Source organism: Girardinichthys multiradiatus, chromosome 11 (genome assembly GCF_021462225.1).
Source record: "Girardinichthys multiradiatus isolate DD_20200921_A chromosome 11, DD_fGirMul_XY1, whole genome shotgun sequence".
Taxonomy (NCBI): Eukaryota; Metazoa; Chordata; class Actinopteri; order Cyprinodontiformes; family Goodeidae; genus Girardinichthys; species Girardinichthys multiradiatus.
In genome coordinates this window covers 33409281-33433252 of record NC_061804.1, presented here as the reverse complement: position 1 = coordinate 33433252, position 23972 = coordinate 33409281, and the positions used below count along the sequence as shown (strand labels likewise).

The 23972-nt window shown below is 39.4% G+C and overlaps 3 protein-coding genes across 5 annotated transcripts in view; 1 reads left to right on the top strand and 2 right to left on the bottom strand.

Moving 5' to 3' along the window:
* Positions 1–300: 300 nt before the first annotated feature.
* On the bottom strand, positions 301–1829 carry epd (ependymin). The gene is made up of 6 exons (XM_047378472.1): positions 1670–1829; positions 1483–1514; positions 1259–1396; positions 985–1171; positions 815–896; positions 301–731 (listed from the first exon to the last, which is right to left on the bottom strand). The coding sequence occupies exons 1-6, from the start codon at positions 1743–1745 to the stop codon at positions 605–607; spliced, it is 642 nt and encodes a 213-aa protein (XP_047234428.1). The 5' UTR covers positions 1746–1829; the 3' UTR covers positions 301–604.
* A 14016-nt stretch (positions 1830–15845) lies between these two features.
* Positions 15846–19096, top strand: LOC124876279. The gene is made up of 4 exons (XM_047378925.1): positions 15846–16660; positions 16744–16845; positions 17123–17302; positions 17435–19096. Exons 1-4 carry the CDS (start codon positions 16505–16507, stop codon positions 17618–17620), a joined length of 624 nt encoding a protein of 207 aa, XP_047234881.1. The 5' UTR covers positions 15846–16504; the 3' UTR covers positions 17621–19096.
* LOC124876278 (unconventional myosin-Ic-like) overlaps positions 17887–23972 on the bottom strand; it is a 36453-nt gene continuing 30367 nt past the window's right edge. For 2 of the 3 annotated variants that reach the window (XM_047378922.1, XM_047378921.1), the window contains 11 exons: positions 22396–22464; positions 22147–22231; positions 21899–22058; positions 21719–21802; positions 20744–20837; positions 20612–20667; positions 20401–20536; positions 20169–20239; positions 19987–20084; positions 19788–19887; positions 17887–19671 (listed from right to left, as the gene is read on the bottom strand). In XM_047378922.1, the coding sequence (XP_047234878.1) occupies positions 19645–19671; positions 19788–19887; positions 19987–20084; positions 20169–20239; positions 20401–20536; positions 20612–20667; positions 20744–20837; positions 21719–21802; positions 21899–22058; positions 22147–22231; positions 22396–22464 (980 nt within the window). In that variant the 3' untranslated portion in view covers positions 17887–19644. The remainder of the gene's footprint in view (positions 19672–19787; positions 19888–19986; positions 20085–20168; positions 20240–20400; positions 20537–20611; positions 20668–20743; positions 20838–21718; positions 21803–21898; positions 22059–22146; positions 22232–22395; positions 22465–23972) is intronic. The other variant, XM_047378924.1, reaches the window with a different exon arrangement.

The window sequence follows — 23972 nt, the reverse complement described above, 5'->3', positions numbered from 1 at the left end:
TTTAAATAAATAGCAAACAAGTGATTTTAACATATTATGAAATAAAATGTCATTGATTTGCATATCTGCTGGAGATAGGCACCAGCTCCCCCGCGACCCACTATGGAATAAGCAGTAGAAAATGACTGACTGACTGATTTGCATATGTAAATTTAAAATGATATGTTTATTAAATTGTTGAATCATTTAAATAATTCTTTATGTATCTATTTATTATTAATGTGTTGGTTTTCAAACTTCTGCTGTAAACCTTTTTGTCCAAACGTCCAAACTGGCGAATTGAAACACATCACACTTTTGGCAGGTTTGTCATTTTATTGTTCCATTAATCATACTTTACATGTTTTGTAAGTCGTACAAACTTGAAAAGTTTACATTTGTTAGTACCACTTCTACTACTTTTTCAAATCTCTGCATCAAAATCCATATGTAGGATGTGAAAGTTTTTTTTTCCCTCAGGGGAGAGAAAGATGTGATAAAATAGGCGGAATAAAGTGGAGTGTCAAAAGAAAAACTGGTATTAAGCATGAAAAAGAAAGACAAGTCAAAAATTTTGACAGGTCATGCTTAGATGTGAGTTTCATTTTTCACTGATAGGTTTCATCTACATGAACTCATGGAGGAAGCTATGTACTCTCCCCTCAGGGGTGTCTTCCAGAGGCTTTCCATGACACAAGGAGGGCACCACAAGGAGATCAGGATCCTTGATTTTGAGTTCAACATCCATGTTTCTGTAAAGAAAATTACAGGGACATTTGGTAAGGTTACCCATGACATCCTGTTTCTACACACCAAAGAACCACCTAAAACTAACCTGAAGAGGAATGATGTGGTATCAGTGAAATAGAAAGTGGTCACAGGCAAACATCCCATGGTTACAGACATGGAGTAGAAACCTGACATAGATTCAGAAAACAAACTTGAAGCTTGCTGAAGTTATAAAATTGTACCAGAACAGGTCACTTTTCATTACATATGTTCCACCTTTCATATGTGTCAGTGATCCGGTCCAGACATTGACTTTCAGCCCCTCGCCTTCAATAGAGGAGCTCCCGGTGGTCACTGTAGAGTCAAGCTTGGCGTCGTCGGGAATGTCAAAAGGATGCAAGGACATTTGAAGCTTTTTCTTCTCACAGCTCTGGTTTGTGCTGTCAATCTCGTAGAAAATCCCCTGTCAAAAACAAATGTATTCTCTTGTCAAGTTCGAAGCAACATTAATGTGATATTCCTTTAGAGTGGGGGAAAATAAATAAGCTACCTCCTCAAAAAACATAAGCAAATCCAAACCAAGTGATGTGTTTGACGGTTGGCTCTCGTTGGATTGGAACCGTAGTTTTCTGCCCACTGAATCGTACGTGAATAAGCCAACTGCTTTCATTTCACCCTTTAGGGTCATCTGAATAATTCCATAGACAGAAAAGGATCATTTACATGTTTTTGGTTGCTGGTTGGTTCTTAATCACAATAAAGATAAAGACTCACCACACTCATTAATCCAGTCATGTTGTGTGTATCTGAAAGAAAGGAGTCACTGGAAATGATCCCATTGCCAAACCACATTGAAAAATAAAATTATACAACCTTTATTTTACAACAGGTGAAAATTCTCATCAAATAAAAACCTTAAATAGCCAAAAGAGTATAAACAGAAGTATTAAAAGTGTCTTACGACAAGGCTGGTGGTGGTCTGCATGGGTGGTGATAGTCAGGCACATGATGGCCAAAAGCGCAACAGTTGCAAACATTTTCCTGATCCAAAAAATTGTAACAAAACAATGTTACAGATGGCAAAAAGCAACCAACCAAGAGCACATGTATCTATCTTTGAACCAACAGCTGCTTTTATAGAACCAGAGCCTGGCACAGAGCGTGATGCTTGCGTAAAGAAGACCCAGGATGATACCCCCCTCCTGGACTTCAAACATCACAATGTCCTTACATGTCAACTTCTGACTCTGCAGGTGGTGACCCACATGATTAAGTGTTTAGGCTAACTTCTCTGTTGTGTTTGTCCAGCTGTCCTTGCCTGTTGCTCAACATTTCACTGTCTTCTTCAAGATCCTTTCAGGGTGAGCATGAATGTTAAGAGGAGCGAAGGTTCATGTGAGGTAAACTAAGCTACAGTACTGCATATATGCCTGAATGACTTTCAGACGGCAGTGGTTGAGTGCTTAAGCAGTTTAGACCTTTGGGGAAATGGGTCATGGAAGATGATGTCTTTCAGAATTCAAGAATGAATAATGTACAAAACCTCAAACTTTGCTCAAAGAAGCTTTTTAAGATCCCAGGGAAACTGGCATGTGGTCCATCAACTGTCTCTTATAGGGTAATTCATACCTGGAAAACTGAGGAACATTACACGCAGGCAATTTTTCATAAACATTGGCTGGTATCTTAGGTGGGTAAGTAGCTGTTGCAAATTAACTGTATATTTAAATTGTGTAACTTTTTTTAAAATTAATTTATAATTCAACAATCATGTTATGTAATGGTTTGTCCTGTTCTAAACATCAAACTGGCACAGACTGCAGATTGAAATTAGTCTCTGCGGCAAAATCTGGGAAATTTCCATGACGGACTGAAATATTCTGGTTGATATATATGCATCGTTCTTTTAAATCATTATCTGTTCCAAAAACCTCCATGAAAATAAAAATACCTACTTCAATGTAACAAAAACATGTTTTTTATCATCCTCAGCATATTTGCAGCCCTTCTTATTTGTGTGTGTGTGCATGCACGTGTGTGTGTGTGTGTGTGTGGGTGTGTGTGTGTGTGTGTGTGTGTGTGTGTGTGTGTGTGTGTGTGTGTGTGTGTGTGTTCATGGGGGCCTTTATGTGGCATAATATACAGTGGCTTGCAAAATATTAATACCCCTTGAACTTTTTCCAATTTCACAAATTTCCAATCGCAAACGTAAATATATTTGATTAAAAGACCAAGACAGATTGTTGGATGATTGTGAAGTGGAGGGAAAACTTTGCCAATTGATTTTCGAATGTTGCACAAATACAAATTTGAAATGTGTAAAATTCTGAGAAAATGCCTTGTGGATCCACCTTTGCCCCAAATATAGGATTGGACTGGACTTTGAATGGGCCATCATGATATATTAATAGGCACTAATCTAAACCATTCCAGTGTTGCTCTGAATGTAGGGTTGTTGTCCAACTGGAAGGTGAACCTCCATCCAGCCTTAAGTCTTTTGAAGCAATTTACAGGTTTTTCTAGTATTGCCCTGTAGGTTATCGCCTCTTAATACATCTAACCAGCATCCCAACTGAATGATGCTGCCACCACCACCATGTTTCATAGTGAGCATGATGTGTTCAGGGTGGTGTGCAGTAATAGCTTTGTAGGCCAAAAAGTTCTATTTTGAACTTTCTTCTAAATGTTTTTTGTCCCATATATGGCTTGCCGTATTCTTGAAACAGGACTTCCTATTATTTTCTTTCATCAATGCCTGTCTTCTTGCTACGCTTACATTAAGGCCAGATTTGAAGAGGCCGACGAGGATGAAGTTGATTTGCAGTAGTGCCAGTCTGTTGGAAACAAACTCTTAAATGGCCTATGATTCGATAATGGACATTAAGCCGTGTAGCTACTGCTCTGATGGACATCCCTGCATCCAACATGCCAAATGGCACACTCCCGCATAACTTGTGACATCTGAGGCATTATGACTTGTGACAAAATTTGACATTTTGGGCTGACCTTTTATTGTCCTCAGTCCAAGGATTGTCCAGCTGTTGCTCATTTTGTCTGATCACCCACTGGACATGCCCCACCCATGCACTGAGTAAAAAAACAACTCACTGAGTAGTGCTCACTGACAGCAAGTTGGATTAAAAATTATACACAAATCAAGAGAAATATTACTTTTGTACAATAAAATGTCAGCAAATGCTCATTTACAGTTGTTAACTTCACATGGCAACAATATTTTACTTGGGGCGTTTATATTTTTGTTCAGTGTATTTATCAAGAAACATAAATGAACTTAAAAAACATTTTTATTGTATAGTGTTTGAACATTTGTGTGAATCTACAGAATTGTGGATTGCCGGACAATATAGATATCAACTTATCTTTATTGCTATGACCAATATTACATTAGTAAAACTCTTTAGTCATCCAAAGGAAGTTGGTAGCAAAAAACTACTTTGAAATATATTACCAAGTAGTCATCTTTTTATGAGTCATTTTATGAGAGAGAGCAGGAGGGGCATTAGCAATAAAGAGAATAGTACTTCTGCAAAATAGCAATCTTATAGGAAGTTCATTTTTTTTCCTTAACCAGCATTTAATCAAGATTTGAAACAAAAACACTGAAATCACTGTTGTTTTGGGTTAAACTGTACCGACAAAATTTATATTAAAGATAAGGGCCTAGTCATACAGATTTGGAGGGTTTTAAAAAAAAGAAATTTAACAGCAATTGCTCACCTTAATGTTAAAGTAATCCTAAATGCATTAAATACAGTGATGCTTGGCTATAATTTTAGTTTGTAGTGCTTTGAGATGCCATTTGCTGTAATTTGACAAAATGCACAGGAAATAAAATAAATTGAATTGAACTAAACTGAAAGTCTTACGCTTAATTGAACTGTATGATATTATAGGATATAATAAGGAATGACATTGTTTGAGCACATTTAATTTGTTTCCTAGCCTTTAACAGTGGCTGATGTTGGATGTGTTTATTTCTTTGCCTCTATTAATGGTAATTTTCCTTTTGACTGTCAACAAAGCCTAATTAATCATAATAAATGGAATGGCTATATATACCGCAGTTAAGGTTTGATAGGGTGACACCTTTCAAAGTTGTTTTAACAGTGTGAATGGTTTATTCTGTAAGTCCCAAAAGTTTTAATACCAGTGAAAATGCTCAGGCCATATTGCAATTTTCAGCTCTATGCAGAGCCTTTATTTAGCAGGTAATAGTATCCATACCCACAGAATTGTTTTTAATTTGGCTCCAATACAATCACACACTTCAGTGTATTATATGGGGATTCCATGTTATATGCTAACACCAAATAGAGCATAATCCTTTAAATAAATAGTACATGTGGTTTTAAAAGTTTTTAACAAATTAAATATGAAAAGTGTTGAATGTATTTGCATTCATCATTCTTTCCCCAATATCCCTAAATAGAATCCAAATCATCCAACTGCCTTCAGAAGTCATCTAGTTAGTAAATAGGGTCTCTACAAATAATTTAATCTTAGTATAAATACATGGGTTCTGTGAAGGTCTCAGAGGTTTGTTGGAGAACATTAGTGACTAAGCAAGAGGGGAGATAGCATTAGTCAGAGAAGTAGCCAAGACGCCCATGGTAACTCTGAAGGAGCTGCACAGACTCAGGTTGGAGAAAAAATCAACAGGCCATCTATTGGCTGGGCACATTTGTGGGATTTAGACAATACAAGAAAACTATTGTTGTAAGAATGTCATAAGAAGTGGTATTTAAAGTTTACGACAAAAAGGACACAAAGGGAGGGAGAGGTGATGAGTTGTATGCCTCCTTGTTGTTGGCATACAATAAGTCCAGCGGTTTATTGTCCCTGGTGTGGCAGTAACATACTGGGTGAAAGGGGAGAGAGTGAAGGACAGGCAGATGTGATTAAAATCCATAGAAATCAGAAAAAAGGCCCAGAGAGGCCATGTTTGGAGTTTGATGGTGATGATGATAAGGTGTAAACTCGCATGGTAGGTAATACGGTATCATGCTAACAGTTAGCAGCTGAGATGTCTTTACTGCTGGGGGTGTCTTTGATAGTTCAATGTCCAGAGTTGCACTATACATCTAAAGGAACGGTTTAGATCAAAGTATTTTTTTTGTGTTTGAATGGCCTAGTCAAAGCCTTGTCCTAAATCCACCTGAGAATGCAAGGCAAGAGTTAAATATTGGTTTTCACAGATGCCAAATTCAATCTCACTCAACTTGAACTTTCTGGCAAATAAGAATAGTTGAAAATGTGAGTTCCTAGATGTGCAAAGCTGGTACACACATACTCCAAAAGACTTGCAGCTTTAACTACAATAAAAGGTTGTAAGTAAAAAAAAAGAAACAATTCTTGAATTTTGAAGATAAATATTTAGAACATAATTTGCACAGCGGATATCAATGCAAAACAGTCAAGTGTATACATGTCTTTAAGGTGAAAAATGCTTGGGGTTGTTAACAAAATAAATAGAAATTCATTGATGTTCTGTAAGTTGCACTTTGTTCTTATGTTTTTTGTTCTCAAGGGTGAAATGACCACAATATGTTTCTGAAATTAAACAAAGACAGTACTTTTTCCTCTCTTCAAATTTGCTTCATCAGCCCTTAAAAAGTATTGATAAAAGAGAAAAACAAAGCCACATGACTCAACCCCTCTAATGCCAAGCACATGATTAAAACATACATGCAAGTTACGATAAAATGAATTAGATGTGTGGGTGTCAATTCGGACTTGCAAGCTTTTCTTCCAGTTTCAAAGTAGGAAGGAAAAGCAAAACTAAAACTTAGCGGTATTTAAAACCAGTAATGAACAAGAGTGAAAATAGGCTGATAGTAAGTTACAAGTGTCACATGGGTAATTTTGGTATTACAGGGTAAGATAGAGGCAGATGAGGTAGTGAAAACGAGGAAAGCCCATGTAGCTCTTCCCACTTCTACTAACCACAACATTATGGTTTTTTCCCCAAAAGGAATCACCGTGGCAAGCAAATTCTCTTGCAGTTTTTATTCATTAGGACATATCAGAATCAGCATATTGGCCAAGTTTGTGTCCACAAACAAGGAATTTGGCTTCGGTTTCCAGCACTCACATTGTACCAACATTATCTATAAATATACAAACATTAGAGGAAATAAAAACAAGGATAAAAGAGCAGTATGTACATTTATGTGTATGTACAGCGATTTTTTTTAACATGACCAAGCGTAGCCCACAGACCCCTTATGATGATTACCGTAAATGGAAACAGTGTTTCCCCGCCCGGATGCGGGTCACCGGGGCCCCCCTCTGGAGCCAGGCCTGGAGGAGGGGCTCGCAGGCGAGCGCCTGGTGGCTGGGTTTTCACCCATGGAGCTCGGCTGTGCACAGTCTAAAGAGGAAACGTGGGTCCCACTTCCAATGGGCTCACCACCTGTGGAAGGGGCCAAAGGGGTTGGGTGCAATGTGATATGGGTGGCGGCCGAAGGCGGGGACCCTGGCGGTCTGATCCTCGGCTGCAGAAGCTGGCTCTAGGGACATGGAATGTCACCTCTCTGGTGGGGAAGGAGCCTGAGCTGGTGTACGAGGTTGAGAAGTTTAGGCTAGATATAGTCGGTCTCACCTCGACACATAGCTCGGGCTCTGGTACCAGTCTCCTTGAGAGGGGTTGGACTCTGTTCCACTCTGGAGTTGCCCAAGGTGAGAGGCGCCGAGCAGGGGTGGGCATACTTGTTGCCCCCCATCTCGACGCCTGTACGTTGGGGTTCACCCCGGTGAAGGAGAGGGTGTCCTCCCTCCGCCTACGGGTGGGTGACGGGTTCTGACTGTTGCTTGTGCTTATGCACCAAACAGCAGATCGATTTTGTTGTCGTGTCATCAAATTTGCGGCCACGTTTCTTGGACACTTGGGTGTGTGGGTGGGGGGGGTTTGGGGGTACACCACCAGCACTGTTTACAGTGGGGAGGATGTTCTGATGACATTTTCAAAGCGCTACAGGAAGTCTTCTATAAACCGTTGCCACAAAACAGAAAATGACCATAGCTTCCATCAGGAAGATCAGTTTCGGCCAAAGTTTGAACACTGGAGCACAAATTGGTATGACCGAAGATCACCTGAAAGCTTGCTCACAGTACCACCTAGAGACGACATGCAGAATCGAGCAGCGTGCGCGTTGGTGGGATGAAGGCAATGATGCAAGACTCCCATGGTTGCGACAAAATGCTGTTCGCAGCAATAATTAGGGCCGAGCAGGAAGCCTGCAAAGGCCTATTGTAATCGCAAGAGTTCTTATTTATTATTATTCCGGGGACTTTTGGTGGGGCAACATGGGACCTTACCCCAAATTGTCCCCTGCGTGAAATTTTTGTTCTGTAATGTCGTCAGTGGGTGTGGCCAAACCTCTTAGCCACGCCCCCAAACGTGAGATAGGCCGAACCGTAAGTCGTAGAGATCTGAAATTTGGCACAATGCTAGAGCTCCTCAAACCAAGAAAAAAATCTCCCTTGGGGGTATGCCCTAAAATGCACAGGAAGTCGGCCAATTTGGGTCAAAGGCCGATTTTTAGCTGTCTTTCACTTTTACTCACCTCGAACTTTAACAAACTCCTCCTAGGGTTTTTGAGCTATCGGCTTCATATTTGGTCAACATGCAGATAAGGCATGGGGGATTAAAAGTTATCAAAATCGTGAGTTTTTGGCCATGCTTATGGGGCGTAGCCAGGGCACATACTTGGCATTCGCACTCAAAGTAAAAAAATGCAGTAATTCCCAAAGAAATGCCAAATCACACCAAAGTTGGCATGAGGGAGGACCTTCGGGTTCCTGACGATCCTATAGGGTCATATGCTGACATCATCAAAGCCATGCCCTCTGAGAACAGGAAGTCACTTTTTTTTACTAGGAAAGGTCGCTATCTGGCTGTCTACACTCAATCAACTTGAAACTGTGCCAGGTGACTGATAACTAGTGAGTCTAACTTCGTTTGAAGCGCAGTGACTTTTCATAAAAGGGCATGGCCGTGGTGGCGTGGTGAAATTGGACATCACGCCATGGCCATACGTTAGGCTTTAATTTCCACATACATCATCTGATCTGCACCAAATGTGATTGAACCTATTCCAGTCCCCAACAGAGATCTGATGACATCTTTGGTGGGCGTGGCCTAATTCGTCCACAGCGCCCCCTAGAAAATTTAAAAAATCAGCCTCAAGCCATGCTTTGACTGAGGAATCTGAAATTTGGTACATATATGTAACTTCTCAGGACCTACAAAAAAGTCTCTTGGAGCATTGGTCCAAACCCAACAGGAAGTCGGCCATTTTGGATTGAATTTGCCATTTTGACCCTGTTTTGGCCGTTTCTAGTCCGCATATCTGAACAAACTCCTCCTACAGCTTTTGACATAGAGACTTGAAAATCACTCAATATACTCTTAAGGCATTGGGGATCAAAAGTTATCAAAAGCTTTTTGATACATGAAAGCGTTTGGGCGTGGCCACGCCTCAAAATATGACTTCTCCTCACCATAAAAGACGAAATTGATATAGCTCCAACAAGGAAAGTCACAGACACACGAAACCTTCTGGGATTGATCTCCCTCTAGGCCTGAACAATATTCACTGATCAGATGCTGACATCACTGAAGCCTCGCCCCCTGAGAACAGGAAGTGTAATGTTTCACTTGGTGTGGTCCATGTTTGATCCCCTCCACCTAATCAACATGAAATTGTACCAACTGACAGATAACATGATGGTCTGGGTTTGTGTCTAGTACTGATTGGTTTGGCTGGAGGGTGTGGCTTTGACGGCATGGCGAATTCTGATGTCACGCCACGGCCATACGTTTGGCTCTAAATTACACATGCATGGTCCGATTCACTCCAAACTGAATATGGTTGATCTTGTCAACCAAACAGCTCTATTGGATTACATTGAAATTTGGATCAACAGCGCCCCCTAGGACATTTCAAGAGCTCTATCTCCCTGATACATCATCGTATCCACTTGAAATGTAGTATACATCATCAGGGATCAATGCTGAACATGTTGCCACAGTCAGTTCATGACATTGTTTCAGCTCTGCGCACTAATAAACAACTGAATGCAGCTTCCATCTGGAAGATCGGATTTCTCCCAAATTTTAAATGCTTCTTGCCAGATGAGAACTCTGCACTACCGAAGATAATATGACATGTTGCTCACAGTCCATCCTAGTGGCGATGTGTGGAACCTAATGGCAGCCTCGTCAGTCATGCGCAGCTGGCGATGCCAGGCTCCCCCGGTCGCTGCACAGGCCGAGTTGCGCTGAGGTGTGAGGGCCTTCAAGGCTGCTTGCAGCTTTAATTATTATTAGTTTTACTTTTACTTTAATATTGCTTTAAACTGAGATGATTAAAATAACAATAATGACAACACCTTCTAAGAAGACAAACAACTGAATTTGAATAGCAGTACTCATATTCACTTGGAACTACCCACTGTATAAAATTTATCAGATGTTTACCCTCCTCAATGTTTCTTTAGTAAAAAAAGGGCAAAAATTACTTTGTACATTGATCTAACTAAGACAAATAATAATATTAAAACACCATTGACAGAAAACGTAAAATAGAAATAAATATAGCTTAACAACCTCTGTATTGACTTTATGAATAAATCATTGGTCAAAATTTGCTTTAGTTTTTTACATAGCTAATGCTAGCATGCTCTAGCTACTTAGCAGATAAAGGGTTGATATTATCTTAAGGGAACAAACTTGTTCACTAGAGTGAACTAAAATCATTAACACAGCACACTGGCTTTAACATGAGTGTACAGCATCCTTTCACCATCTTACCCTCTGTTATTTCATTCTGGGGAAGAGCTTTAGTGGAGACTGACCAGGCTGTTCAAAATGGTGGCTTTCTCTTATTCAACCAACTGGGTTACAATTTCTGATCTAATGTTTGATTAAAACTACTAATAACTGAAAGAACCCAAAAGTTTTTTTATGTGTGCAATATTAGTAATTTATTGTTGCTAATAGCGTAGAATATGTATGCAGAATAAAGTATTTTTTTCATAACAAGGGAAGGTTAGCCATGTGAGCAGTTAGGTCGTTTCAACATAGAAAAAAGGTTTGTTGAAAGCCCGGACATTAGAAGGGAGTCTGCTGTTTTGATAGTAAAGAAGTCATTGGAAATCTCCTGACTCACACTCTCAAACTGTCTCTCCTAATGTGAGCTATGCTTTTCTTTCAATAGACATAAAGAGTTATCTGTACTTACAACATTAAAGTAGAAAAAGAACTGTGATGTGTATTCTGTGGCTGTTTTTTGACAAAAGAGTTGGGTAACATATTCACTGATCACGTCCTCCTCATACGGACACTGTGAAACTGACTTTAATACACACATAAGCAGCTGGGTTATCTCTTTGACCCAAGTGCTGGCTTTATGCTGTTTGGACAGAGGTTTGCTAGTTTTAACCAGAAATGATAACGTGTTTAAATTAGTGTATAATAATGTTTGTAAATGTCAGAGCATTGTTTTAATGACTTAGGAAATGTGCCAATTTCACTTATTGTTTGGGGTTCAAAATCCAACCCCAGAAGCTCATGTCAAGCCAACAACCCAACCTTGCTGGCTTAAATAAACTGAGGGGAGCATCTGCTCATGTTGATCCAGAAGTGGGTTAGCAAATAACCCAAATTAAGTTATTTTTAATTGAGCAGTTTTTAGAGTGTAGTGTTGAGAAAAATCTACTAATGGGACATTTGTAGGCTCAGCATCGGTGATTCCAGCCTATGGGTACATAGATGGACATTCTTGTCTGCTTAGGATAAATTGGTTTTAGAATCAAATCAAGGAAGTATTGTTTCCTACAAGAGACAAACAAAGAAAAATGTGACTACTTAAACTTTTGCCAATGACAGAAAGCTCTCTCTGTTGTTGAGTAGAACCTGCGATTTCACACAAATTAAGCAATCTGAAAATTAACCCTGTTTAGTGTGAAGAAACTCTTCAGACAAGAGTGCTTGGCATAGGTAAAATCCTGATGTGTCATAGTGAAAATGCCTGTCAGATGCTGAACACTTCTCATGATACTGGTTGCAGTGATGGAAAATCTACCAGAATTATTGTTTTTTTTCATCTATCATGTTTTGAAGATGACTAAATGCACAGATTTCTGAGGAAAACCAAGTTTTTGCTACACATAAAAGAGAACATTATTTATTAAGTGGAAATTATTTCAATGAAATGTCAAAACTTGAAAAAAAAAACTAGCAGGAATGACTTGAGTCACTCATTAGGTTTTGAAAGAATTTATAACAATCTACTCTAAAGCATTTGAAATATATTGTATAATAAATATAGTGATAAATGCAAACTTAATGACGAAAAGCTTCCATATTTATGGAGATCTAAATTCCAGTAGTTTACATAGAGAGGAAGGGGACATCTTATTTGAGCTTATTCTGGAAGCCTGGCATTTATATACAACTAAATCTAGATAAAGTATCACGTTCTGGGTTTGGATCGGACCAAAGTGCAGATAAGAGCTTGGCAGCCGCATGATGAGAGGAAGACTTTTCTTTAATTAAAGGTCTCCAAAACGTAACATAATCCAGTAAGTACAAACATGAGTCGAGCCAAAAACTTACACGTGTACATAGTTCTGTAACGTAGCAAAACTGAGCATAAACAGGGGTAGTGAACGAGGAATAGTGACGGAGGAACCAGCGGGGAACAAAGAACACAGACCAACTAATATACAGGGAGAAAACAACAACAACAGTTAATACAAAAACACAAACCAAGTCCATGGATGTCATACCATGACATAAAGAAATTAATAAAATATAGATGAATGCAGGTGATTTGGTAAAATTGTGACTTGTATTTTATTTATTGTTATTTATATTATCTTGATAATATTTAATATTGAATTTATCCACATGTACGAGTCCAGCTGAGCAATTTTAAATAATATATCTACTGGGAACCCAGGTAAAAATCCTTAAATTGTTTTTTTTTTTTTTTTTAATGCTCTGAAGTGATCTTATACTAAAAATGTTGCTGCGGTTGTTTAATAGTAGATTTACTTTACATCCCTTACCAATCTCCACGTGTGTACTGGTCAGTTAAACTTGGACCTTCATACAGCCTTGTTTCTATAGGCTAAATTGTTTTAAACTTTGTAATTAATGCAGTGACTGTAAATATGTTCAAGTTTGCTGATTTAGGAAAATCAAATTCCATTTATCTTATATTTGTTAAAGGAAATTTGTCTAGGAAATCAATGACACAATCAAGGTAGGCCTGATTACCATGCATGGGACCAAAACAATCTGGCATCTGCCTCATGGAGTCTCCAACTTTTTGGTGCTCCTGAGTAGGCTTGATAAGCTGCAACTGCAGGAGCACACCTGTAAGGTGTCAGGAGAAACATACATGTGCTCATCAGCTTGCACACAGCTTTGTTGAGATGTTACCAAGAGAAATGAGCCTCGTTATGCATGTGTGTATATATTATATATATATACAGTACATAGCCCATGTTTCTTTGTTAAAAATTTTTTTTTTTTATTAGTCTGATGTAATATTTTAATCTTAAAATGTCATGTTTTGATTAGATAGATAGATAGATAGATAGATAGATAGATAGATAGATAGATAGATAGATAGATAGATAGATAGATAGATAGATAGATAGATAGATAGATAGATAGATAGATAGATAGATAGATAGATAGATAGATAGATAGATAGATAGATAGATAGATAGATAGATAGATAGATAGATAGATAGATAGATAGATAGATAGATAGATAGATAGATAGATAGATAGATAGATAGATAGATAGATAGATAGATAGATAGATAGATAGATAGATAGAGTACAGACCAAAAGTTTGGACACACCTTCTCATTCAAAGAGTTTTCTTTATTTTCATGACTATGAATATTGTAGCTTCACACTGAAGGCATCAAAACTATGAATTAACACATGTGGAATTATATACTGAACAAAAAAGTGTGAAACAACTGAAAATATGTCTTATATTCTAGGTTCTTCAAAGTAGCCACCTTTTGCTTTGATTACTGCTCCACACACTCTTGGCATTCTGTTGATGAGCTTCAAGAGGTAGTCACCTGAAATGGTTTTCCAACAGTCTTGAAGGAGTTCCCAGAGATGCTTACCACTTGTTGGCCCTTTTGCCTTCACTCTATGGTCCAGCTCACCCTAAACCATCTCGATTGGGTTCAGGTCCGGTGACTGTGGAGGCCAGGTCATCTGGCGCAGCACCCCATCACTCTCCTTCTTGGTCAAATAGCCCTTACACAGCCTGGAGGGGTGTTTGGGGTCATTGTCCTGTTGAAAAATAAATGATGGTCCAACTAAACGCAAACTGGATGGAATAGCATGCCGCTGCAAGATGCTGTGGTAGCCATGCTGGTTCAGTATGTCTTCAATTTTGAATAAATCCCCAACAGTGTCACCAGCAAAGCACCCCCACACCATCACACCTCCTCCTCCATGCTTCACGGTGGGAACCAGGCATGTAGAGTCCATCCGTTCACCTCTTCTGCGCCGCACAAAGACACGGTGGTTGGAACCAAAGATCTCAAACTTGGACTCATCAGACCAAAGCACAGATTTCCACTGGTCTAATGTCCATTCCTTGTGTTCTTTAGCCCAAACAGGTCTCTTCTGCTTGTTGCCTGTCCTCAGCAGTGGTTTCCTAGCAGCTATTTTACCATGAAGGCCTGATTCACACAGTCTCCTCTTAATAGTTGTACTAGAGATGTGTCTGCTGCTAGAACTCTGTGTGGCATTGACCTGTTCTCTAATCTGAGCTGCTGTTAACCTGCGATTTCTGAGGCTGGTGACTCGGATGAACTTATCGTTCTTATCGTTCATGAAATCCCACTTATTAAACCTGTCAGGGCACACCTGTGAAGTGAAAACCATTTCAGGTGACTACCTCTTGAAGCTCATCAACAGAATGCCAGGAGTGTGCGTAGCAGTAATCAAAGCAAAAGGTGGCTACTTTGAAGAACCTAGAATATAAGACATATTTTCAGTTGTTTCACACTTTTTTGTTCAGTATATAATTCCACATGTGTTAATTCATAGTTTTGATGCCTTCAGTGTGAAGCTACAATATTCAAAGTCATGAAAATAAAGAAAACTCTTTGAATGAGAAGGTGTGTCCAAACTTTTGGTCTGTACTGTATATATGTAGTGACTGGACGATGAAACATACTTACTGTTTCCAGTAATTAGAGTGACCAAAGTAATCATGATGACGGGGTCTTTTGTGGTGTATTTTTCTCCATTTGTGAGATGCAGTGAAACTGTTTGAGTAAATGATTATCAGAATCATGAGACTCCTGAAATATTCCCCCAAGATGCATAGTCAAGACTGAACTTAACATCCTCTTAAAACAAACACAGACACAAAAAAGCAGAAGTTTCAGAAATTACAAGTTTAAGTTTTACACAAAATGTTGGGGAACACATTGCTGCAAGTATAAGTGGTTTCCTTGTAGAGTCAACTTTTTAAAAAATCTGCCAGTTTTGTCTCACGGGATGATGTATTTTCCTGTTTTATTTTCTTGTTTCGTTGTGAAAACGTTCCTGAAACAGGCAGAGACTGAGATAGAGAGAGAGAGGGTGTGGGAGGAGGAGGAGAGAGAGAGAGACAGAGAGAGGGGGGGGGGGGGGGGGGGGGGGTAGAGAGAAACTGAAAGCAATAGATAGCACGAATATAAATAACTTTTCTGGTGAGTTTACTAAATCATTAGCGTGCTGCTTACAACACCCTCAAGGTAAGCCAAACCAAATCTATCTATCTATCTATCTATCTATCTATCTATCTATCTATCTATCTATCTATCTATCTATCTATCTATCTATCTATCTATCTATCTATCTATCTATCTATCTATCTATCTATCTATCTATCTATCTATCTATCTATCTATCTATCTATCTATCTATCTATCTATCTATCTATCTATCTATCTATCTATCTATCTATCTATCTATCTATCTATCTATCTATCTATCTATCTATCTATCTATCTATCTATCTATCTATCTATCTATCTATCTATCTATCTATCTATCTATCTATCTATCTATCTATCTATCTATCTGTCTGTCTATCTAGGGCAGTCCTGGTCAAGAATTAATTATATATATGACATATAAGGCTTCATCCTGCTTTCAGTGAATGGCAGATACACTGAGTAGTTGAGTCTGAACACATGACCCAAAATGATCAGCAGAAATTGGAAGGCTGATTTCTTTCTTTTCCACCAGCAAGGCTCGGCATTACCGCGACCTGACAGAAACTTTGCATTATGCGGTCTAACTTCATTCACTTTGCTTCCAGCATCTGACCTGATCAGGGGGATGTCTGCAGGATGGCTTGCAGAAGCATGCTTAGATGTAGGGCCTGAATCCTTCCTTCCACAGTGAAAGTGTTTAGAGGAAATGGAATACTTCTGTTTTATGTATTTGTGCAACTACACCAGTAACAGTGGTATTGAATTGCATAAGAAATGAAGTGTATAATTGGTAAGCAGATGGTTGTGGTATGGAATTTCTTTCAGAAATATTTAAAAACTCCCGAAAGCATTCATAGTTCAATCTGTTTTATTTTCTGTCTTCAGCAGCTTTGCTTCAATCCACATGCATGTTTTGACTCAGTATTATAACATTTTAATAAGTGTTGCAAGTTCTGAGTAAAGAGTAAAATCTGTAAGATATTGATTTATAACACAATAATTCCTGTGTCTGTTTCAGATGGCCAGTTGGTGTGCTTTTTTCCTCCTTTGCTGCGTACTAAGCTGTGCAGAATTTGCTCCTATGTCCCGTTTTGTCCAGAAAAATAAATACAACAATTTATTTAGTCTCACAAGATCCACTCGGATCCACGTGCAGCACCTACTGAAGAAATACGTATGTTTTATAAAATCCCTCCCAACTTATTGAAATGGCTGTTCATATGTATCTTTGGTTTATGCAAATTTTCATTTTCAAAGAAGGAGCAGCAGATGGGAAACATACATTTCGAGGACCGAAGCCGCCACTTAAGGGATCTACCTTTGCTTTCCACAGACTTCAACAGCTGGCTTCAGTTGTCGGTAGGTTTCAGAACAAATTCACGGGAAAATAAAAAAATCACTCACAAGCTGTTGTGCTGTAAATTGCAAATATTTCTGAGTATTTTGACTCATGTTTTTTTTGTTCTTTTTCCTCTAAAAATAAAAAAAAAAGTCTGGTGACATCACCTGAGTGCCTGGTCTTGCAGATTATGAAGTTTATAAAAATTTGAGCGGAATTCCCCTTTTAGGGCTTCAAGCATGTAGAGACAGGTTTGTGCAAGACCTTCATTATGTAATAGAGCTGCTTCTGTCTCAGGACTCGGACAGGCTACACAGAGCGTTCACGGACATCCAGACCTACTGGGGCATGCTGGAGAGGAAAAGGAAGCAACTGGAGAAGGAGCAGAACGTGCAGAGGATGGCAACCAGTTTGCTTCAGAGCATCAAGCACATTCAGCTGGACTTACGAGACCTGATGAGCCAAGTCAGCAGTCAGGTACCCACAGTTTTTACTGAAATACGCCCACGTTTTGTTTTTTATTTTTTTCTCTCTTCCTGCCCACGTGAATTTTAAAGGAAGTGACACTGCAACTGGTCTGAAGAACTTTGTTTTGCTTTCTTCCTCTAGATGAAAGTCGTTAGGAGCTCTTGGGTCAGGCCGACACCTGCTGCAGCCCTACAGAACCCGCAAAGAAGCTCCAGAACAGTGTGGGAAAGCAGAGTGGAGGGCTACATCATTCTCAGGGACCTAGACCTTTACCTCACAAAATTAGCTAGAGACTTTCTACTACTGGCCTCCAAAACACACTTGTGACACAAAAGACTTCTGAAACAGAAGACTTAGGACAATAACTGAACAATCACACAGCACCTATGGGATTAACAGGTTTATAACATTAATCTAAACACTGCATTACTTATTTTCTTTGAATTACTACTGTATATTTCAGGGCTTTTTTGGGTATTTCCCAAAGTTTCTATCTTTCTTCTAACTGTAAGTTAGACACATGCCCCCAGAAGATATCCCAACATCCTGTTTTTCCACCACAGCCTCAATCTTCAGGACTTTCCAAAGAAGTATTTGCTATTTATTATTATATTTATTAATGTGCTATTTATTTCAAAGTTGTTCATTTGAGTTGTTCACAAGTATGGAAATAATGTTTTACAGAAGGTGTTTTGATAATAACAGATAAATACGGTTGTTGATGAATTTCAATAAATCAACTCAGAAAAACAGTGAAGACTTCATATTTCTAATATGTAAATAATTAATAGTAGTTGCCTGACATCATGTTATAGAAGGGTTTGTAAGGCCCAGGAGACATGTTGCATATTCTGCAAAGTACAAAGCTATAAAATGTTTTGAGTAATAGTCCTTCAGTCTTGTTTATATGACTCAGAAATTAGCATCTGATCTGACATTTGAATAAAGAGTTATTTCACCACTTTTAAGGACTCGGGACAATAGTTGTTCAGCTCTAGTTCAAGATCTAAAATATTTACAATGCTCAGACTGGGTTGAATTATTATACATCAAGATTCTGATTTTTGAAGGTTTTATTTGGGTAAACACAAAAAAGCAAGTTTTATTTAAAGATGTTTTTTTTTGTGAACTAGGCAATGGATCGTTACTGGTGCCAAGATAAAGATTTTAACAAGTAAAGTTTTAAAATCAATGAAAAATGTTTTGTCAAACTGTTTCTATTTTTCACAAGATATTAGAGAAAGTGATCAGAGTTTAATTTGGCAGTTTAAAGTATAAAATATTGATACTCCCCTCCCCCACTGCTGCTGCGTACTGACAGTCAGCTGTCTTTCTTGTAAGCTATTTTGGTTGCTTGTATGTTACAGTTAATATTGTGGAAAGCTCAAACTAGCCAATGTCTAATTTAAACCCTATTTAAAGGGCTCCAGCCTGAATCCACAGCTCAGATTCAGGGTCTCGGCTCAGACCTAATTATTTTAGACTAAATATAGATTCTCTGAAACACAGTTTGTAATTTGTGAAACTTTAATTCCTTGTGTTAAAACACAAAAAAATATGATTTTAATATTTTTTTTCCTTCATTAAGATTACCTTAAATAGAGTCCTGCCTAAATAACTGTTCTAAGACAAATCACACATGAACTGAATTATTCTGTAGTGTTTTAAAATGTCATGTTTTGTAAAACCTTTACTGAATTAAGAAAAATGGGAACAATGTAAATGTCAAGGTCCTTTTGACTCCAAACCCAGTTCACGCCTTTTGAAACTCTCCCAAACTCCTGTCTTAGCTTTGATCAACAATCCTCTCAATGGTAAGCTTTTCTATGTCACTTTTTGCTTCCACTTAACTTTGATTGAACACATTACTTTGAAAACATTCAAATTCTTTGGAAATTACCTTTTGTGGCTGACCCTTTTTGTGGAGGATTTTAAATATGGTTTGCTGGACATCTGCCAAGTCAGCTGTTTTTCCCATGATTGCGTAGGCCATAACAATAATATTCCAATCTTCTGAGAAACTGAACTTTAGGTTTTCATAAGCTATAAGCAATAATCATCCAAATCGACCTAAATAATGAGACGTTATTACTGTGTGTAGTTAATCAATGTAATTTAAGAGTTTTACTGAAATCATTCAACTTTCTTATAATATTCTAATTTACTGAGATCCACCTGTAGATGCCAAGATAAGAAACAGTGCTACAGAAGCTTAAGGATCTTTGATGTTGAGCTAGAGCTGATAAAAGAAGTGTAGATTATTTTAAAACAGTAAGTGCCAAATAGGAAACTACAAATCTGATGCCAACTTCATCGTCTTTCTGTTCATCTTCTTTCTGGTTTCTGGATCTTCATGTGGTACTGATCTGAGGGGTAGTCTGAAGAGGAAAACACAGTTTTATCACTGTCAGATCAGGGTTTTTTTTTCATACAAAAACACCGACTCCCTCCCACATCGTCTTCCCACATGATGAGAGAACAGTTGCTGACTCACCACTAGCATATGTCCTCTTTTGCCTTTGGCGACCTTCAGCTCTGAGCCCCCGATGAAATCAATTATTCCCTCTTTGGTCCGGGACACAGCAAACCGAATGCTGCGTTCCACGCCCCACAAAGCACACCAAGAGAGCATGAGATTGTGAATTATTGCAAAGTTCATCACTCCAGAGGACTAGCCAGTAAAAGAGGCTCACCTGCCAAGGTTGATGTTGACATAATTGGTCTTGCTGGCCATCATGGCCAGTTTGGTCACCAGCTCAATCACATGGCTGCAGTGCAGCACCGCGTCACCCTGAGGGAGGCAGAGCTGGGATTAAAGTAAGTGCACTGTTGGTGCACATAAATATTAATAACTATATCTTGTGTCCAGCTGTACCTTCTGCTTGTTATCCTCGCATGGCATGTGCAGAACAACCATTCCATCACAGTGAGAGCTCACAGAGATCCCTGATTTAAAAAGAAAACCTACGTTGAACTCAATCAGTAACAGAACAAATAAAATTTCCTTTCACCTTAATCACTCCTTAACAGCCATGCGTGGATGGTTCAGAATTTCAGAAATATTTGTTGAATTTCCTGAAAGATTAACCTCTGCAGCTGGTTTTCACCTCTCAGAGCGGCGTAGTCCATCCTCTGTTTGATCTTGGTCCTGTCCACCAGCACTGCAAAGGTGTCAGTGAGAAGCAGCTGACGGGGACGAGGCTTGAACCCCCTCCTGTCATACTTTATCACAGAGACTCCATACTGAGAAGAATAAGGAATACATATTACTGCCAGGGAACATTTTGTCTTTATAATCCTCACTATGTTTAATCCCACCTGCACTTTTTCACTCCCGAGAGTCTGGTGGACTTTGAGGCTGATTTGTTCTCGTTCTGTGAAGCAATGGAAAGAGTCAGTGACTGTTATGTTTATGAAGCTGAGTTAAACATGGTATGTATGAAGGTTTACCTAGCCTGGAATCCAAAAACAGCATCCCAACACTGTAAGGATAGCTGTCTTTCTGATCCTTGAAGATCTCACTGGCTACAACCTTTTGCATCATCTGAAGGAAACACAAAAGCCAACCAAAGTAAAACAATCTGACTGCAAGACCATGGACAATAACTGGCATTCCTGGTAAAGATATTGAAAATATCCTTGGTCCTCTTTTATGCTTTCCTCTCTTCAGCTCAGTGCACAGGTTTTCAGAAAGAATTTGTTCTGGGTACTAGGATGGTCATGGAAGATGGCGGATTTTACGTCTGCTGATCCGTTTCTGTGTTTATTTTGCCATGTTTTGGATCATTATTTTGTTGAAAGATCCAGTGACAGCCTATTTTTAGTTTTTGGCAGAGGCTCTGCAGCAGGGTTCTCTGGTCCTTCGGGAGAGAAGCAGGCCCAAAGGCACAAATCCTCTATTGTAAATATGAGCATGAGCATATTCATAGGCATATCCATTTGTTTTATGCAAGATCAGCCTAACCAAAGTGCACCCTCCCAGTTAATATCCTAGTAGTGTTTCACATAGTAGGACAGAAAACAACAGCATGACATGTAAATATCAGCTAATTGTTAAAGAGACACTCTTTGCTGCAGTTCTCTAACTGACATTTTCTAGATTTATTTAACCTCCTTTGCCATCCTCCTTACTGTGTGTGGTGGCAAGATTCACTTGGGTCTTCATCCAGCCTAGTTTGACACAGTTCCAGTTGTCTACTAACGTTTTAATTATTAGTCTGAGTTTATATGGGCCAGTGTAGACGAGTAGTTGTTTTCTTATGATATACAAAACACATCTGTCCAAACTGAATGGTATGTTTTCTTGTATTTCCTATTTTGAACTGTTGCTAAGCTAAATGACCCTTTCTCTGGAGTCATATTTGTACCCTAGGGCACATCTGTTTATTCCTTTAAACATCATTTGGGATTTGCTGTAACATGTACCTGCTTCTTCCATTCAGGTTGAACCCTCCTGCAGTACTTGATGACCATGTTCCGCATGTGAAGCCTTTGGAGATGCTCTGAGGCCTGTGGGAATGCATCAATACATGTAGATCATTCTGTTTTATATGGGGATAGGGTCTTTAGCCAGCAGAAGGATCTGTTTAGATTCTTCTTATATACCTCAACAAGCAATGTTGGAGGTGTCGGCCAGTTCTTGTCCAAAACGTTTTTGGGTAGGTTTTTCCTCAGATTTTTCAGGAAGGAGTAGCGTACATGATTCACGAAATAGTCATTCTCAGCACAGTACTCCTCATGACGATAGATGAAGCCCTTAATGAACCTGGAATGAGAGAAGTTTTGAAGAAATTAGCATGGACATAAAAAGTAAAGCTGTGAAAATAAACTGAAACAAAACATTAGTCCAGCACCTGCGTATTAACTGAGCAGCTTCGTGACGCCTTTTAGCCCTCCTGCGTGCTTTCATCCCTCGCCACCCAGACTGGATCACGATAACTATGCAAGCACATACATGCATACATTAACCCAAGCACAGATAGAGCTTAAACAATGAAAAACTCAGCTTATCCTACATAGCTTTACACTAATATGAATAAAGCCAAATTCGGAGTTTCTATCTGAGAGACACAAAACTAAACAATGATTATGTGTGTAGGGACCTGCATGTCTGATGCGTTGATACTTAGCTCTCTCTCTGTAGCCTCTCCAAGATGTCTGCAGGGTCACAGCTGGTGTTAAAAAGAACAGAAAAAAAGTACTTTGAATATACAGGGGTTGGACAATGAAACTAAAACCTCTGGTTTTAGACCACAATAATTTATTAGTATGGTGTAGGGCCTCCTTTTGCGGCCAATACAGCGTCAATTCGTCTTGGGACATATAAAAGTCTTGCACAGTGGTCAGAAGGATTTTAAGCCATTCTTCTTGCAGGATAGTGGCCAGGTCACTACGTGAGACTGGTGCAGGAAAACGTTTCCTGACTCGCTCCTCCAAAACACCCCAAAGTGGCTCAATAATATTTAGATCTGGTGACTGTGCAGGCCATGGGAGATGTTCAACTTCACTTTCATGTTCATCAAACCAATCTTTCACCAGTCTTGCTGTGTGTATTGGTGCATTGTCATCCTGATACACGGCACCGCCTTCAGGATACAATGTTTGAACCATTGGATGCACATGGTCCTCAAGAATGGGTTCGGTAGTCCTTGGCAGTGACGCGCCCATCTAGCACAAGTATTGGGCCAAGGGAATGCCATGATATGGCAGCCCGAACCATCACTGATCCACCCCCATGCTTCACTCTGGGCATGCAACAGTCTGGGTGGTACGCTTCTTTGGGGCTTCTCCACACCGTAACTCTCCCGGATGTGGGGAAAAACAGTAAAGGTGGACTCATCAGAGAACAATACATGTTTCACAATGTCCACAGCCCAAGATCTGCGCTCCTTGCACCATTGAAACCGATGTTTGGCATTGGCATGAGTGACCAAAGGTTTGGCTATAGCGGCCCGGCCGTGTATATTGACCCTGTGGAGCTCCCGACGGACAATTATGGTGGAAACAGGAGAGTTGAGGTGCACATTCAATTCTGCCGTGATTTGGGCAGCCGTGGTTTTATGTTTTTTGGATACAATCCGGGTTAGCACCCGAACATCCCTTTCAGACAGCTTCCTCTAGCATCCATAGTTAATCCTGTTGGATGTGGTTCGTCCTTCTTGGTGGTATACTGACATTACCCTGGATACCGTGGCTCTTGATACATCACAAAGACTTGCTGTCTTGATCACAGATGCGCCAGCAAAATGTGCACCAACAATTTGTCCTCTTTTGAACTCTGGTATGTCACCCATAATGTTGTCTGCATTTCGATATTTTGAGCAAAACTGTGCTCTTACCCTGCTAATTGAACCTTCACACTCTGCTCTTACTGGTGCAATGTGCAATCAATGAAGACTGGCTACCAGGCTGGTCCAATTTAGCCATGAAACCTCCCACACTAAATTGACAAGTGTTTCAATTTCCTTTTCCAACCCCTGTACACTACCATTGTAGATGCTGTTACTCAGGGACTCAGGGATGACCATTCAAAGTTATTGTGTTAAAACGATGAACACTCAGAACACTCAGGCCAGCCGGACCCTGCAGAGGCGCTCCAGAGAACTTTAACCGAACACAGTCAGCAGATCCAGTCACATGGTATGGCCCTCCGAACTCTCCTCGACCAGCAACAGCAGAC

Excerpts from the sequence above, each read along its gene's own strand:
- epd (XM_047378472.1), bottom strand. The coding sequence starts at position 1,745 with ATGTTTGCAACTGTTGCGCTTTTGGCCATCATGTGCCTGACTATCACC. Across the intron at positions 1,172-1,258 it reads TGCTTATGTTTTTTGAGGAG|GGGATTTTCTACGAGATTGA; the intron begins GTAGCTTATTTA and ends TGTTTTTGACAG. Across the intron at positions 732-814 it reads ACCACATCATTCCTCTTCAG|AAACATGGATGTTGAACTCA; the intron begins GTTAGTTTTAGG and ends TTTTCTTTACAG.
- LOC124876279 (XM_047378925.1), top strand. The coding sequence starts at position 16,505 with ATGGCCAGTTGGTGTGCTTTTTTCCTCCTTTGCTGCGTACTAAGCTGT. Across the intron at positions 16,661-16,743 it reads AGCACCTACTGAAGAAATAC|AAGGAGCAGCAGATGGGAAA; the intron begins GTATGTTTTATA and ends TCATTTTCAAAG. Across the intron at positions 16,846-17,122 it reads ACAGCTGGCTTCAGTTGTCG|GACTCGGACAGGCTACACAG; the intron begins GTAGGTTTCAGA and ends CTTCTGTCTCAG.